Source organism: Triticum urartu, chromosome 3A, assembly GCF_056163025.1.
Source record: "Triticum urartu cultivar PI428250 chromosome 3A, HENAU_Tu73, whole genome shotgun sequence".
Lineage (NCBI taxonomy): Eukaryota > Viridiplantae > Streptophyta > Magnoliopsida > Poales > Poaceae > Triticum > Triticum urartu.
The window spans coordinates 675,576,609-675,593,970 of NC_141875.1; the positions used below are offsets into that span (position 1 = coordinate 675,576,609).

The 17,362-nt window shown below is 47.7% G+C and overlaps 1 protein-coding gene and 1 pseudogene across 1 annotated transcript; both read right to left on the reverse strand.

The window, feature by feature from the left end:
• Nucleotides 1-1,123: 1,123 nt before the first annotated feature.
• On the reverse strand, nt 1,124-7,588 carry LOC125547159 (putative F-box/FBD/LRR-repeat protein At5g22670; annotated as a pseudogene).
• A 6,085-nt stretch (nt 7,589-13,673) lies between these two features.
• Nucleotides 13,674-15,101, reverse strand: LOC125549123 (E3 ubiquitin-protein ligase ATL6-like). The gene has a single exon (XM_048712608.2). The coding sequence runs from the start codon at nt 14,969-14,971 to the stop codon at nt 13,922-13,924; it is 1,050 nt and encodes a 349-aa protein (XP_048568565.1). The 5' UTR covers nt 14,972-15,101; the 3' UTR covers nt 13,674-13,921.
• Between the last annotated feature and the right edge of the window lie 2,261 nt (nt 15,102-17,362).

Here is a 17,362-nt window from a genome sequence, read left to right on the forward strand (position 1 = left end):
CTAAAATTTAGAAGCATTCTACAGAGAGAAGCGCGAAGGGATCACGCTGAACAATGTCAATTTACTGGAGATACATTTGCAGCTGAACAATGTCTAGATGCCCTGCTCGTTGCTTGTTACAACTGGAGCAATGTCCACATCCCTGGAGTAGAATTTGAGCAAACTTGCATGCTGATAGCCTCACAAAGACCATTCAAATGCCAGCACGTGATCTTGTCTTGAAGGTTTGTAATGAAGCACAATGAAATCTCAATCTACTTCAGATAAATGTGCAACTGAACAATGTCCAGATGTCCTGCTTGTTGCCTGTCTCTGGTTTGGAATTTGAGCAACTAACATGCTGGTACTGTGTTTCTCAAAAAACACCTTGCAAAGAGTTGCGCCGCACACTGCTGCCTAAATAGTTTAAGCAATGATTTTTCCATGAAGGAATTACAGCAAACTATTTGTAATACTTGAAGCTAGGCAAAGAAATAAATCTGGAGGCCTCCTCTTTGCTAGCACAACTGAACTGGTATTTCACTCTGCATAGCTAACAGTCTGACAACCAAATGATGCCTGAATGCGCGCTGCGGGTGTGTCGGTCTAAGAATGAGACCGGTGCCTACTGCATACCAAGTTAACTCATGCTGACAGCAACAAACTTATAACATAAATGAAGTTACAGTTGGACGAAACAGAAAGACCATAGTAATAGTCACTAGGCTAGATAGCCCTGCTGACTGAACAGACTTGCAGAAATTGGTGCCACTAAACATTTTCATCTAACTCAATCGTGCTGAGACGTGCCTAGCTGAGATATTATTTGGCGGTTTGTCTAAGTTGAGACACGCATATTGTGCCGAGATTTTGTATGGTAGACCTCATCTGAGATAGATTTTGAAAAGGTGAAGATGCTACCACTTCACTTACGAAATATGATGAAAAATAATATTGGACATGAAAACCACATTTGAACAAAAGTTTCGATGATTCTAGACAGCATAATCATATACTTCAACAATTCTAGTACAATCGACTCAACACTACAAACATATGTGTTGGAAACTTTCAACCAAATATTGGTTGTCCATGAAGTAATTAACAAGGCCATCATATCATCCTACAGTAGTGAAATAATACTTTGACTTGGGTACTAGGATGGGTGACCTTCTGGGAAGTCCTCGTGAAAGGGTTTCATATCTAGGCTACCCCAACTTGTTTGGGACAAAAGGCTTAGTAAGTAAGTAAGTACTTGGCACTAACAACCTCATCATGTCATACCACCTGCAGAAAGCATGACACAGCTTGCAAGAGAAGTAGGTTTTTCAGCTGCTGCCACAACACAAAGTCTAGCTGCATAGTATGTACCAAATAGTCTTGCACAGGTGGCACGGCGCGGCGATGCCAATTAACTCGCAAAGATCCTTTGTTCTGTGTGGTAGTACTTGAGGTCAAAAGGGTCTGCAAACTGAAAATCAGAAGCTAGCTTGTGGCTGTAAACTCTAGTTCCCCCGTCATCGAGCGAACTCTTGAAGAGTTCTAGTTTGCAACCTTTGTTGTTACATTTTGCGCTGATCAGAGGCTTGAGCTTGGCGCTCACATTATCATCCCCCGAGGAGAAACATTCCCTGGTCACCACAACCACCATCTGCTCCAGCACCCGAGCTCTCTCCGCGACAAACTTGAGGAAAGTAACCTCGCTTCTCGTCCCTCTGAACTCGTAAAAGAACACCTTCTTCATGCTCTCCATGATGCATTTGATGGGACCGCCTTCCTGCCAGAACCTGAGATTGACCTTGCCAGTGGACTCTTCACATATGCGGCGGGACTGCAGATGAAATCGATCAGCATACATACATAAATGAGGTATCTTATCTATGAGGACAGCAATTATCATGCAGTATTCCAAAAAAAGCAATTATGAAGCAGCAGCACGACAGCAGTTATATAACTGATCTGGTTCACAGTTCAGAGTTCTGACCATGCATAAACATAGCCACTGTCCGCTAGTATTGCAAAATCGCCGATGCAGAAAATGTATCTAGTTAAGTTGATCAAATTTACCTGGACATGGAGCGTCTCCACCTTAGGGAAGCATCTGAGAAAGCCAGGAACTTTCTTGACAACATTTCGGACACCGAACTGCACCTCTATCGCCAAAATCTGGACACTAGGGACAATGATCTCCTTGCTCCCAGCCTGCAATGCAACCAAGGACAGAGAAACTAATTCAGATCATACATTAGCATTATATATTAACTGACACAGCCTAGCTACACATGCAAATTACCACCACAACAGTGTTGCTAATCCCCAAATCTTGCACTCCTGGCTCAAGATATCCCAGCACACGCAGGTTAGGTGCAGGGCCAATCTTGATCCTGGAAGCGCTGTTCTTGATCCTAGGCTGAGTGGTATTGTCCATCCTGTGGGAATGGGCGAGCTCGCCAAACTGAAAGAGCCTCTCCAGGCGAGGAGCATCCACCACATCGATGTCCTCCGAGAAGGAAAAGCCAAGCTGAACGCACTGCAGGCTGTGGCTGAAGGCGGAGGCGCACTCCGCCGGCCTGGTTTCCCATGATGAAGAGGAACCCCAGGACGGGACTTCTTTCAAGCAAGAAGGTGAGATCGCGCTCTTCCATGGTATTCAAGCAGAGGATGAGCTCCCGGAGGTTGGGGAATCTGGCGCCACGTGGCACGGCGGCGGTGTCTGGGAGCCTAAAGACGCCAAGGCAGAGGCGGGTGAGGGAGGCGCAGCTGAAGAGCGTGGCCGGGAGGCGCAGGTCAATCGGCCAAGGGCGGTTGCCAAATACGAGTTCTTGGACCCCCTTGGCGATGAGGGTGTCGAGTCTGTTGATGTATAATGTGCTGCCTAGTCTCTTCCATTAGATCGGTTTTTTGGTTGCATTGGCTAGAGCATGCACTTCTACATAGTATCAGAGCTAAAAGGTCTTGAGTTCAAGACCCGACTGCCACAATTAAATTGCAGCGCACTTTCGGTTCACGTTTAGGCCCGAGGAAGCCACACATGAGGGAAAGTGTTGACGTATAATGTGCTGCCTAGTCTCTTCTATTAGATCGGTTTTTTGGTTGCATTGACTAGAGCATGCACTTCTACAGAGCCAGCGCGCCATCTCGCCTCGATGCTCGTCCATGGTGCTGCAGGTGAGGTGGACGCAGCGGAAAGGCCCCGGGTGCGCCGCGAGGGCGCTGGACACCGCGGCGGTGACGGCGCGGGGAGAGGGAGCGCCGATGATGAACGGCCCGGACGCGTCGCCGTCCGGGAGCAGATGGCTGTCGACAAGAGAGAGGGGCGCCAGCGCGAGGCGAGGGCGGCGGTGCGCGCGGCGTCCTTGGCGGGGAGGCGGGAGACGACGTCGCGGAGGACCCTTTCGGGGAGGCGACTGATGCGGTCGACGCCGTCGGGGACGCCAGATAGCGAGAGGGTGGCGGCGGGGGAGACGGGCGGGTCCGGGATGTAGGCGTACACGCAGTTGCGCTCCATTCTGGCGCACACTTGGCTCCTGGAGACGCCGAGGATCACTTGCGGGTCGTCCATGGCCGCCGGGTGGGGGAGGCGACGGCGAGGGTTTCGGTTCAGGGAGGGGGAGCAGTTGAGGAGTGGTGGCGGCCGGTGTGACTGAGAATGGAGTGGTGGGCATGTCGCTAGCTATATTGGGCCAAATGTCGGAATCAGGCCCATGAAGCAGCTTCGGCCCAACAAAGAAATTTTTAATTTTCCCAAAGGAAAAAAAGAATTTCAAATGCTCAATAGTACTAACTTTGCAAACCACCGTCCCCTCAAAAAATAAAAAACTTTGCAAACCACCAATGAAAATATTCTGGAACAAGAGAAGATTTTTTGGCTTCAGCGCCGACACGCGACATGCCAATTGGCTCGGGCACAGGGGTAGTAAGATCTTTTTTCCATCACTCTGCGACGAAGCGCAAGAAGCCTAGTGGCATCAAGAAGCTACTTGATGACGCGGAGTTTGGAAGGAAAGCATGCATGATGATTAACTTTTTTGGTGATTAATTATTTCTTGGCATTGTCTTAGTCCTAGGTATTGGAACACAAGGTGACGGTAATTAACAAGGTGACGCCTTGTGATTACCCTTGCCATGAACACAAGCCTGACGGTAACTAACAAGGTGAACCAAACCACCAGGGATATGTACCATTCTCTTGGTTCAGGTGCATTAGGCGTTCTAGGGTGTATAGCACGACCATGACAATGTCCCCGGAGTTTAAATTAAGAAAACTTATTTAATTTGTTCGTGTGTTGCAACGAGACATATATGTTGGTGTTTCATTATCAATCGTAAGTAGGGCTGCAAAAAAGCTCAAGGCTCGTGATTCGCTCCAGATTGACAATTTTTTTGGCTCGACTCAAAAAGAAATGAGCTGACTAATTGCACTTTATGTAGCTTGATCGAGAAATGAGCTTATCTTGAGCCAACACTAGCTCGTTCAAAATATAAAAATAATTATATTTAATAAACCTGATATATATATATTAGAAATAAATAGGATGATATATTATCATATATGTTGCTGTGATTTTTCTCGATTTTATCTATTACTACAAAATATGGAAGCTTAATTAAGTGCAGAGAATATTTAGGCCTCAATGTGATACGTGGTCAGCCATGTGTTCAATTCTAGTTGTTTTTTTGCCAATTCTTGAGGGCAGGCGCACATGTGTTTTCTTCTCTTGCTAACTCATCCACAATCTCTAGCTATTAGTTACTAATCTTCATTTGAGAGGGGATATGTCAAGCTACCTTGATTTTTTTATAGAGTAAAATGCATTAGTGGTCATTGAACTTATTGTGTACGCTCACTTTGATCATTGTACTTAAAAATACGGTTAATATGGTCATTATATACATGCTAAGATGATTATACGGTCACTGTGAAATTGTATAACTCCGTATTCCATCCATTTGACTGGTCAAACAGGTCAAACAATCCACATGGCCTGTGGCCCTACCTGTCAGTGGGTGGAAGTAAGAAGTAGAAATGCTGCAGTGGGGACTCAAACCGAATACCTCGAGCTAATATGCGCGCAGGCTGACCAGCCGCTTCGGTTCCAATCTTGTGTCTAATTAGAGGACAAACCCTTTTATATCTTCTAGTCATTCACGTGACAGCGTTGGGATATTTCTTTTTTGCGTATGTTCATATAAGACCATTCTATTGGTTTAGATGATAGTGCATTCTAATTCATAGTGATTTCTTCTATATCGGTTTTACCGTACCAAATTGCACCATCGCAAGCGTAATTTGGCTGACGTATATATTTCTGTTGATAGCATTTATAAGCATAATTTGGAGTACTTAACACGTGTATATTACTTCTATGCATTTGGTACGGTTCTAGACATATATTAACCATTTTGATAAGTACACTCCGCCATAATTAGCTACAAGATGACCGCACGCCAAATCCCTGGTCGTCTCGTCTACTGGAGCTGCCGCTGCGGCCGCATCACTGTCGAGCCGCCGTCCACGCGTGCATGTTGAACAAAAGAAATTGGAGTGCTAATCCAATCTCGTTTTCTTGCGAGGGAAGTGCTAATGCAATTTTGGCCATGAATCATATGTACGAGTACACAGTACTGCTAAAACAGCCTTTTAAATCCTAAAAAAGGCCCGACCACTGAAGCCGAAACGATTATTATTTAAATCCCAAATGGTTCGCACGCTAAAGAAAAAAAATGCAATGGCTGTCACGTGAATCTAGTAGGATATAAACGGTTTTTTGCTCAAGTTAGACAAGATGGTAGACAGGTGGAGCTGGTTGCCCTGCTCGCCTGGTTTCGACTCCACACAGGCGCCATAATTTTATTTCACCCTACTCCTTTCTTCCACCCACTGACAGGTAGGGCCCACACAGTCAGAAAAAAAACTGACAAGGCCTTGTTTGATCAGTCAAACAGATGAAATACATAGCTATACGATCTGGCAGTGACCATATAATCACCTTAACATGTATATAATGACCGTATTAACCGTATTCTTAAGTACAGTGATCAAAGTGAGTGTACATGATAAGTTCAATGACCACTAATGCATTTTACTCTTTTTTATATATTGCACTTGTTTTGGTTGGAATAATATTTCATAATGGTTTCTTGCCATGACATGTGAGCAGTACAAGGTGAGCAGTACTACCTGTCAGTCTTGCAATGACATGATTGTATCGTTGTGATCCATAATAGCTTTTTCATGCCATGACCAGATTGTATGGTATTCATGTGACTGCTAGAGTATCAAGGTCACATGATGCAATATACAGGGTAGAAAGCATTACAAGTTAGAATGTGCTTGCTGATATTGATTTTGACCTCAAGTTCACGTATGTGTTAGCTGGTCGGGAAGAATCAACCCATGATACTTACATTGTGGAGAGGCTGGTACCTCCGAAATTGCATCATCCATGGGCGATGATAAATGTTCAATTCAAAGCTCGGTTAAGTTCATGGTTAACTTTGTGAAGATATTTTTTTAGAAATGGAGGAGGACCCTCGGCCTCTGCATCTGGAGGATGCATGTGGTCACTTTATTAATTGTTCACACAAAACATTATAAAGTAATACAACAACAAGACTAAAGCCACCGTCTAGGCAACATCTTTCGCTATTCCTATCCAAATGATGAAGGGATGCTGATAGTTTGGGCCAAATACCAAATAGACCTCGCAGCCAAACCTAACATCTAAGACCAGAGGTCCCATTCAGGACGCCTGCCGGGTATGGGGTACCCGGTCCGGCGCACTCCTCAATCAGGACGCCTGCCGGGTATGAGGCCGCCACAGCCACCTGCCATCAATCCATCTTCAGAGTTGTACTGTTGCATCTACCTTGCACGGTCTAGTTGCCGTCGACGCCATCAAGATGCCAGACAGCTTCCTCCTCCTGCGCGAGTCCATCTCCGCGCATCGGACGCCGAGTCTCCACTGCGCCATGCCACCGAGACCCATCGTCGATGATACTATTGATGCCACACTGCTCCACCTACATGCCATCTCGCACCGACTCCGAACTACCAGCAACTCCACCACCCTGAGCAGTCCTCGGCCGACACCTTCAGGAAGGAACACGACACCAAAGTTCCATCGCCGCCCAAACAGAGGAACAGAGGCTTTCGCCTGCGCTCATGGCAGAGGTGGGGGTGTAGGATCCACACCAAAGCCTCCAGGAAGGGAATCGGCACCGAGGGCGTCGGCTTTGGTGCGGCCGCCATGCTGGCCCGGAGTTTCCCCCGGATCCATGCCCACCCGCCAGATCCGTCTAGCCAACACCGGGTAGGTATTGGAAATAGCACGAACCGGAGCAGATCGAGTCGGAGATGACGCTACCAGGATTCACAGCCGGCCGCCGCCTGCCAGATTCCCACCGCCGCGCACGTCAGAGCCGACTCCGAACGATTCCGGCCTCACGCACACACCTCTGGCCACCCCGAACCACGCCGGTGAGTGGGGCCAACCTCGGCGCGCGCCCACCGCCGCTCAGGGCCGCCAGGCCGGCGCCCGAGCCCACACCATCTGGAGGGGAACCGATCTGGGGTGGGGGCCCCAGATCCGCCGCCGCCAGCCGCCATGGCTGGCCCCACGCTGCCCCCGCAGCCGTGGAGGCCCAACCACCGCCATAATCCGATCGGGCTGCCGCCCCATCACGCCCACTCTGCCTCCACGCCGGGCGACCAGGTTCGCCATGACGTTTTGGCCAAAGGATCCCCTCGCGAGGAGAGGAGGAAGGTCCGCCGTCCGCCGGGCGAGCTTCGCTCACCGGCCTCCTCCTCCGGCGGCGGAGAATCAGTGTGGGGAGGGAGGGCTTGGAGGCAGCGGCTGCTAGGGCACCCGAGCCGCCCCCTGGAGGCGACGTGAGCGCTAGGTTTACACCTTAAAATTGGGGGAGAATTTCACTTCCCCAGCCTCTGCATCAACTAGGGATGCATACGTCCATTTTAGTATGAGTACCAAGATAAACATGATCCTCATAATTTTTTAAATGAGTATCAAGATATTTTTTGATGAGTGGTTCCACCATACTCCAAACTTGATCCTCAATAAATGAGGAAAAATCCCTGTGCATCACCTGTCAATTCTAGAAATTGAACTCGGATCGTTAGGCTGCACAACCGCATGCCCAACCACTAAGCCAAGGCTCTCTTTAGCAATTGTGTAGATCATGACCTTGCTTCCTTAGCTAGAGTGACAGGTATTTCTGAAACCTCGGTAGGCCGTGTGCGTGATAGTGTATGGTGTGTATGCAAATGACTTTGTAATGTTATCCAGTATATCTATAAATAAGCAGGTTCCATAAAAAAATGTATAGGTAGGTAGCATATGTTTTGTCCAGTTAAGTACTCAAACTAGGCGATATCTGATTTTAAACTTGTTTTATGATGCACATTATTAGATGGTATTTGATGTACTTGGACAAGGCATACGTCAGTTGTTACTTGGGAGTTGAGAAACTACTTTTCCTGCCATTCATGGCTGCAAGATGAGTCTAAGCAAATAGCAATAGATTGAAAATATGTGAGAGCAGCTGCATTGTTTGGTACTCCCTCTGCCTCAAAATGCAAGATGTTTTTTTGACACTATAGAGTATAAAAAAATTTCTTACTTTTTGAGACGGAGGGGGTATATTTTACCATGAAGATTGAACACCAGCACTTAGTGGTACTTACTTGATGTTCTGAACCTGGACATAACCTGATAGCAACAATATGAAGGTCATATAGTCACTTTATTAGAGGGTCATTTTTCGGACAAGCTATGCCTTCTATTTTTTAATCATTGCATCCTTATCCTCAACACATAAAAAGTTATATGGTTTCAGTTTTAGTTGATATTTATTTTTTATAAGATATACCCAACATAGAATCAGGGTGAAAAAAAGAGGCACTAGAGAGCCTAGATGGGCAGAGAGGAAGTCAATGATTGTTGGAGAATGGTGGAAGGAGGAAGGGCATGGTGATAGTGATGAGACGCTCAAAATCCGCATGCATTCAACACTCATTGCGATAAGTGGCCAATACATAGTTTGGCATGTGGGCTCTATGTATGTCAACTGAATTTTTTTGGGGTGTAAGTCAATTTTGCAAGGAAGACGCGTTCAGCTCGAGCCCGAAGCTGGTGACGGTGCTGCGTGTCATGAGAATCGGCGGGGAAGCAGGTTGACAAACAAGTGTGGGTGTCTGGGGCGGTGGGGGGTTGTGGGCGTCGGAATAGGTGGGGCTTAGAGGGATGGCCTTGTGTGGTGGACCTCGGCAGTTGCGTTTCCTAGGAGGCGACTCGTGAGGAGGAAGATGATCAACGATTGCACAATCCTGGCCATTGGATGGTGTTTCGTCAGTCAAAAAATTGGCTTACACCAAAAGAATCAATCTTGACTTACACGGTCTATCCCATAGTGTAAGTGCATCTAGTGCCACCCCTAGTTGGTTTTGGAGTATTGACGACAAACCTAGTTGAGGGACTAATGTGTTTGTGAGAATTGCAGGAAAACACAGGTAGAAGTCCCTCATTGATTCGGTTTTACTACCAGAGATGACCCCTAAAAATGTACGAAGACATTGAAGACAATGGTGGTTTATGAAGATATTCATATTGAAGACAATGACATGAGAAGACTCCCTATGAAGCTTTTGGAACTCGAAGACCTAGATCCTTCGTAGTTTTATTTCATTCATGTTGTGTCATAGGAACCACCGTACTGTTAAGTGGGGTCGAAGAGAACCAGTCAGAATGACTGAAGTGATGCCTAATTCAAATCCTATGTCTTCGAGAGAAGACTTTGAGAGAAAATCTTGTCCAGAGTCAGACAAGTCAGCTTTACTTGTCGCCCAAGTAAAGTTGCCGTGTGAGTTCAAAATTCGACCGTTGGTACACGTGTCAGTTCCTTAGTGACCCAGGGTCATTTCGGACAGATCAGGTCGGGTTGCCAAGTGGCTATAAATAGTCCACCCCCCACAACCATAAACGGTTGGCTGCTCAGATTTCAGTGCACGGCTTTTGTCGTTTGGGAGCAACCCACCTCGAAGCCTTTGAAAGAAAAATTCCCAGTGAGGAGAAAAGCCCTAACCACCCAGAGCCAGAGTAAATTGGGCATCACTTAAGTCTTCGTGTTTGTGTGATTTGAAGACTTATTACACTTGAGGACTGTGCATCCTCCAGACGGTTAGGCGTCGCATTCTGAGCATCCAAGAGAAATTGTGGATTGTCAGTGAACGAAGTCTGTGAAGGTTTGGGAGTCTACCTTGAAGACTTACCTGAGTGATTGGGCGAGGTCTGTGTGACCTTAGCTCAAGGAGAAAACGGTGAGGACTGGGTGTCTTGGACTAAGTGTCCTTGACTGGGTGTCCGGGACTGTGTGTCCTTTGGTTTAAATACCTAGCCGCTCCAACCAGACGTACAGTTGTCACAACAACTGGAACTGGTCCAACAAATCATTGTCTTCAACGTGTCACTGGTTTCATCTTCACTTTCTTTCACTTACAGTTATTCATTGTGAAGCCATTGCATGCTTGCTTTATCTTTTGTCTTCACAACATGAATGTATGATCTGTTCGGCTTCATAACTTCTTCCTACCTGATCCTTATTACACTGAAGCTGTTTGTCATTGCGCTTTCACTCTATTGAATACATGACCATGGCTGGCCTAGTGTAATCTAACTTCCGCTGCATAGTAATAGGCATGATCTTCACTGTTTGTCTTCACAACTCTCACGTTTTGAAGACTTCCATAAAAATTGCCTATTCACCCCCCCTCTAGTCGATATAACGCACTTTCACATAGTTTGGTTACCCTCTTTAGATTTTTACTAACCTAAGTAATTGGCATGCTACATCATATGGGGTTTTATTGCTATATATCTCTGAAAGGTGTATGACGGTGTAATAAGGATTATCATGTGTGGTTTCAATATTGACGAAAAAGGGTTTCCCGCTTTATATATTATAAAGCACCACATCAACAACCATGTCATCCAACGTTCAGAGAACTAGGTCCGAACAAGCACACACGCGCCAAATCCAGTGCAACAGGAACACAAATAAGCCTTGCTGGGGAACAACACAACAAACCCCCCCAAATAGAACTACAAGCTAATCAGGCTCCAGAGGGGGGGTGGGGCAGCCGGTGGAGCGAGATGGGCGCGGTAGAACGGAGCTCAGCAGAGATCCTGTCGATGTTGTCCCGATAGTGTCGCTTGCTAAGCGGCCTCCAGAGCCGTAAGTAACCACACATTTTGTAAATAGTGTCAGTCGCACGAAGCGGAATCACATGTTCAATCACCAATTTATTGTGGACGTTCCATAGTGTCCAAGCAAGTGTTCCTATGGAAACCCATAGGGATGGCCGCACGGTTACGGGAAAACCGAGGACCTCCCGGAGCATGTCAGCGAGGTTGTCATGGCACCAACTGCTCCAAACAACCTCATGAAGACAGCTCCATGAGAATCTAGCAGTGGCACATGAAAAGTAATTTTGGTTGGAATCTTCCGGGATCCCACATAGGGGGAACATCCCGTCGGATGGGCCATTACATTTGAGCACCTCCATGCCGGACGGAAGGCGACCACGCACCAATTGCCAAAGAAAAATGCTAATCTTCAAAGGCAATTTAATGTCCCATAGGAGATTCAGCTCGACCGGCCCTGGGGTGGGCATTATTGCTCGATATAGGGATTTCTCGGAGAACATCCCATTTGTTTTAGAGTCCAACGAACTAAATCATGGTCAACGGAGGGGGTGTAGGGCCACACACTCGATTAGCTCCTCCCACAGGTCTCATTCCATGGGGCCAAACATCCACCTAAAGGAGATATTACCGAGGTCGACCAAGACGGAGGCTACCATCATGCCTCGATCCGTGCATATGTTGAACAACATTTGGAACCACACGACGAAGGGTTGGGGCCCGACCATTGGTCTAGCCAGAATAGGGTGTTGGTTCCCGGCCCAATTGTGATAGAGGAGCCGAGACGAGAAGAACCAACAACAGTTGGATGATTGCCTGCCAGAATTGAGATCCGCCGGACCGTTGCGCAACGCTAAAGCCTACCTACGCAAATACTTGTCGCGTATAATGTCTAGCCAAAGGCCACCCTCACCAGAGGTGATCCACCATAGCCATTCGGATAAAAGGGCAATGTTCATCCTTTTGGATGAGATGACCCGTAGACCACCTTGGTCCTTGGGTTTGCATATCTCCGACCACCTAACCATGTGGTACTTTTGCTTATCTCTCTTTCCAGCCCAGAAGAACCGGGACTGGTACTTGGTTATATTGTTTTGGAGGGATTCATTTAAACTACAGAATCCCATCAGATACATTAGTAGTCTAGTCATGGAGGAATTAATCAGGACCACTTGCGCAGCCTTGGAAAGCCACCGACCTTGCCATGGTTCAACCCGGTGTTGGACCTTGGAGACTATCGGGCGGAGGTCCTTTTCAAGTATACGGGAGTCGCTAATCGGCATGCCTAGGTAAGTCATCGGGAAGGAGCCTAATCGGCAGTTAAGCTAGTTTGCTATCTGATGCTTCTCCTCCTTGGAGTATCCCATAACCATGACCTCACTCTTGGAGAAGTTGATCGTCAGACTAGTCATCTCCTGAAAGCAAAGTAGGAGGAATTTGAGGTGTTGGATGTCCTTATCAGAATCGTGTCGTCTGCATACTTGAGGTGAGTAATCCCGCGCTCTCCCAAGAGATGAGGGCAAACACCCCTGATGTGGCAGGTCCTCCTTGCCAAATTTAGTATGGCTACGAGGGCGTCGACTACCAGGTTAAACAAGAAGGGGGAAAAGGGGTCCCCTTGCGCACTCCTTGCGTGGTTTGGAAATACGAACCCACCTTGCCATTGATGTTAATTGCCGTCCGACCACTCGTCACACGTTGCATCACTCTAGTGATCCACTGGGGGTCGAAGCCTTTCCTTATTAACACCTCCCGAAGGAAGGACCAATGAACCATATCGTAGGCTTTATAGAAGTCAATCTTGAAGAAGACCTCTTTGAGGCGTTTCGTCTTGACTTCGTGTATAACCTCATGGAGAACAAGGATCCCATCGAGAATGAACCACCCATTGATAAAGGCCGTCTGGTTCGGATGGGTAACCCTAGGAGCTAATAGTGCCGCCCTACTGGCGTACCCCTTGACCAGTATCCAGAAGATCACATTAATGGCAGTGATTAGCCGAAACTGCCGAATATCATACGCTCCCGGCACCTTCGGAATCAGCAGGATAATCCCGTAGTTTAAGCCGGTAAGATCTAAAACGCTCCAGGCAAATTCCTGAAAGAGATGGTGCAAGTTCGCCAGAGAAAAAACCAATCATCGCTGGGGCTAGAGAGATGGCCGGGGGGAGACGGCATGGCGGTGGGAGGAGGTTGAGGAGAGGGTGGGGCGGCGAGGCTGCGCGGGAGCGCCGCCGGCCACGGGTAGTGGTGGTCGACAGTTCGGCCGGTGGCACGTTTGGCTCTTGGGACAAAAAGGAGGTCTGGAGGTTGAAGAAGCAATCTGCACCGCCTGTTTTCCATCCAACGGCTAAAACTAAATCAACTGACCCAAATTCGTTTTTCAAGCGACTCACATCTAGCCATTCCCTAACATTTTTGTTCTTCAAAATCCCAAGGAGAAATTGATTGAGGGAGTGCCTAGAACTCATCTAGCTGAGATATAATTTGGTCTCATTCACCTGGAAAACAAGAACAGATACAACCGACATCAGCACACACACATCTTATAACATCACATTTAATGGCTATAAAAGGTGAATGAGACATAACTAGAACTCAGCTAGATGAGTTCTAGCAAAACTGATTGATTGATGCCGTCCCGATCACAACTCACAACCACACAAACACAACTAGCTAATCATCGCAGCCGTCAAGGTTCCGCTCTCCTTTTCTCCCGATTCATCAATCGTTTCTCAGCTTGTCTTCTCCTGCTCCCCGGGCAGAGTCATCGCGCCGCCGGCGAGACGACCCCCCGGACTTCTCCTCGTCGTCTCCCCTCCGCCCATCCCCGGGCGCGAAAAGGGAGAGCAGCCTCGCCACGGCGCTCCTCACCGAATTGCCGCCGGCGCTTGGGTCATGGGCGCTCCCTTCCCTCACGCGCACGGACGCGACCGCGCTCGTCACGTGCCTCAGCCTGTGCGACATCAGGATCTCGAGACGGACGTGCTCCGGCAGCCGCAGCGCGAAGTGCTCCGTCCCGCCGGCACGCTCGTGCCCCGTCGAGTTCGACCGCGGCAGCGCCTGACGCCCGGCGGCCTCGCACCGCATCCTCCTCGCAAGGATCCTTGTCCTCTCGTCCTCCTCCTCGTTGCAGCCGGGGTCTTCGATTAGCACCACCACCGTGTCGTGATCGTGATCCGCGAGCCGGCGCGGCGATTCGTGCGGTGCCGGCGTCTCCTCCGGCGAGGGAGGCTGCATCAGCTCCTCGGGGTCGAGGACCGGCGGGTCGAGGACGCTGGCGCGGCAGAGCGGGCACGTGACGTGCTTCGCGAGCCAGAGGCCGATGCACTCCGGGTGGAACGCGTGCGGGCACGCCGGCAGGAGGCGGAGGCAGTCGTCGTCGCCGAACTCCATGAGGCAGACCGCGCACTCCAGCGGGTCAACCCCGCTGGCGCCGATCCGGTGCTGCCTGACGTCCCGATAGGACACCAGCGGCAGCGCCGCGATCTCCGCGGCGTTCAGGCCCTCCTTGTGGAGCGACCCCTCCGACGACGAGTCGTCGCCGGCCGGGGGCTCGTCCGGCGGCCGGAACAGGCGGAGGCAGGCGAACGCGAGGAGGACGACGAAGACGGGGAAGAAGAAGGCCATGAAGAACAAGATGGCCATGACGTCGGAGAAGCTCATCGAGTTGTTGTGCGATCCCGGCGGGCCTCCTGGCGTCTGCGCGGCCGCGCAGGAAGCGATCGCCGCGAGAGCGACGGCGGCCAAGGAACGCTTGCCGGAGGCGGCCATTGCGCCGCGGCGGCTAGGGTTGGTTGGTTCTGGCGGAGGAGCTGGGCCTGGCCGTGTTGGGTGGGTCTGAGTCTCGGGGAGGAGTCAGTAAACTCCATACATATACTGTGCCAGATTTTCATCAGTTAATAACACCTAATAACAATAATAAGATTTTCCGTTAAGATTCATGCATTTTGCAATTTCCACCGGCATGAAATTTCGATGCTGAATGCTAGTAGGAGCATCTCCAACGACTATCCTTTCCCCGACTGGTAATCGTCTACGAAACTGCTCCATGCACGACATAAAGGGTCGATCTATGCACGATAAATCAATCCAGCGGCCGGCGCCCTGTTCAGTTATACGTATGTACGGCCAGATTTTACCATCGTCTATGCGTCGTCCATCATTTATCGTGTGCATAGCACGACTCAATCGTCTATGTGCAACACGTCTAATTTGATATTAATATTATTTCCAAGATTACTCATAATTAATGTTCGATTCCAAGATTACTCATAATTAATGTTTGATTCCAAAATTCATTGTCTTTAATGAAATTAATGTCGTTTCCAAATTATGATCGGTGTAATTAATGTTTTTCCAACTCATCCCAATTATCTATGATGTGATTGGAGCAGCGTGAGACGTTGGATATACATAGTTGGATGACTCCAATTATTTGGATTCACCATACTCATACGTTTTCTCTACTATATACCACTCCCTCTGTTCCTAAATATAAGACCTTCTGGACATTCCAATATGGACTATATACGAAGTAAAATTAATGAATCCGCGCTCTAAAATATGTCTATATGCATCCATATGTAATCCGTATTGAAATCTCTAAAAGTGTTTATATTACTCCCTCCGTTTGAAAATACTTGTCGGAGAAATAGATCATTTCTCTAACAAGTATTTCCGGACGGAGGGAATACATACTATTTCTCACAAAATAAAATATATTATATAGTATTAAAGGCAATTGGTTCCGTCGCCCCCCCCCCCCTGGCTCGGTTTCTTCCCTCCTCGACGCACTCCCTTCCTCCTTAGTTTTCTCTTTCTTTTTTTGGTATTCTCAACCAATGTACACAATATAAAAACCAACATAAATAGAGTAACTTGGAATAATCTAAACCAAATCAGTACTTTTCCAAATCACGCCTTGCATTAACTCAATCAAATTAAAACAAATATTCCCAAAATCTCAAGAAAAATCAAAACATCTCTTTACTTCACCTACACATATCCAAATCAAATCAAATCTTACCAAAACCTCTACTAATCAATATTTTCCTTGCATTCCCTTACCCATACTCAAAGCAAATTAAATCTATTAAAATCCAAAATATTGTGGATGTAAGGCATGTGTCAAATATAAGTAATGTTGAGCCACTAAAATATGTGTGCGCCCATTGTAACGCACGGGCAATTAACTAGTATAAGTAGTAGGGTCATATTCCAAGATTAACCATATTGAATGTTGATTATTGAATGCAATTAATGTCATTTCTGCATTACAACTAATGCAATTAACATTTTCCCAAATTATTATTGATGTGAGGAATACATTATTGGAGCAGCGTGAGATATTGGACAGTGGCGAAGCTAGATAGGATGTTCAGAGGGGGGGGGGAGGTAGCAAATATGGTTGTTTGGGGGGGGGGGGGGGCAAAAGCTAAATAAATCTAATCTAAACAGCCCCCAAAAAATTTCTTCAGGTTTTGTAGTCAGGCTGGGGGGCCATGGCCCCTGCTGGCCCCAACTAAGCTCTGCTGTTGATGTTGGATATAGGTGGTTGAATGATACATATCATTAGGATTCATCAAACTTATGGTTTCATAAGTAGTAGTAGATAATTTCCTCATACTAGGGAGTTCAGCAAAAAAAGCACCAACAACTCCCATTTTCATAATAAATTATTGATGATTACCAATAAAACAGGCCCACTTCTCCTGAATGGAGGGGGAATTAACCCTCTCCGAATATGATCTCCAATAATGTCACGCCAACGCTCCACCATAAATGGCCAACGAACCACCATCGGACCGTCACCAAAACACCGTCATCGTCATTAGATTGCCCCTAGACCACCGCTCCTACCGCACACGGATAGCCATCGCCGGAGTAGGATCTCTGCCGGACAACTACTGAAAGTCGCCACCGTTGCCGGACCACTACTAGACAACCACTGCCTACAGACCATCACCACACAGTTGTCATCACCGTCCGATTACTGCCATTAGATCATCGAATCATTGATGCTGTCACCGCCGCCCATTGGACCGCCACCATAGCCACTAGAGCACTCCCACACCATCGCCAACTAAATGACAAGTGGGCCCCATATGCTAGGTTGGTTATTGGGAAAGTTCTATTGCGGAACTATTGGAGCGTTCATCCCTA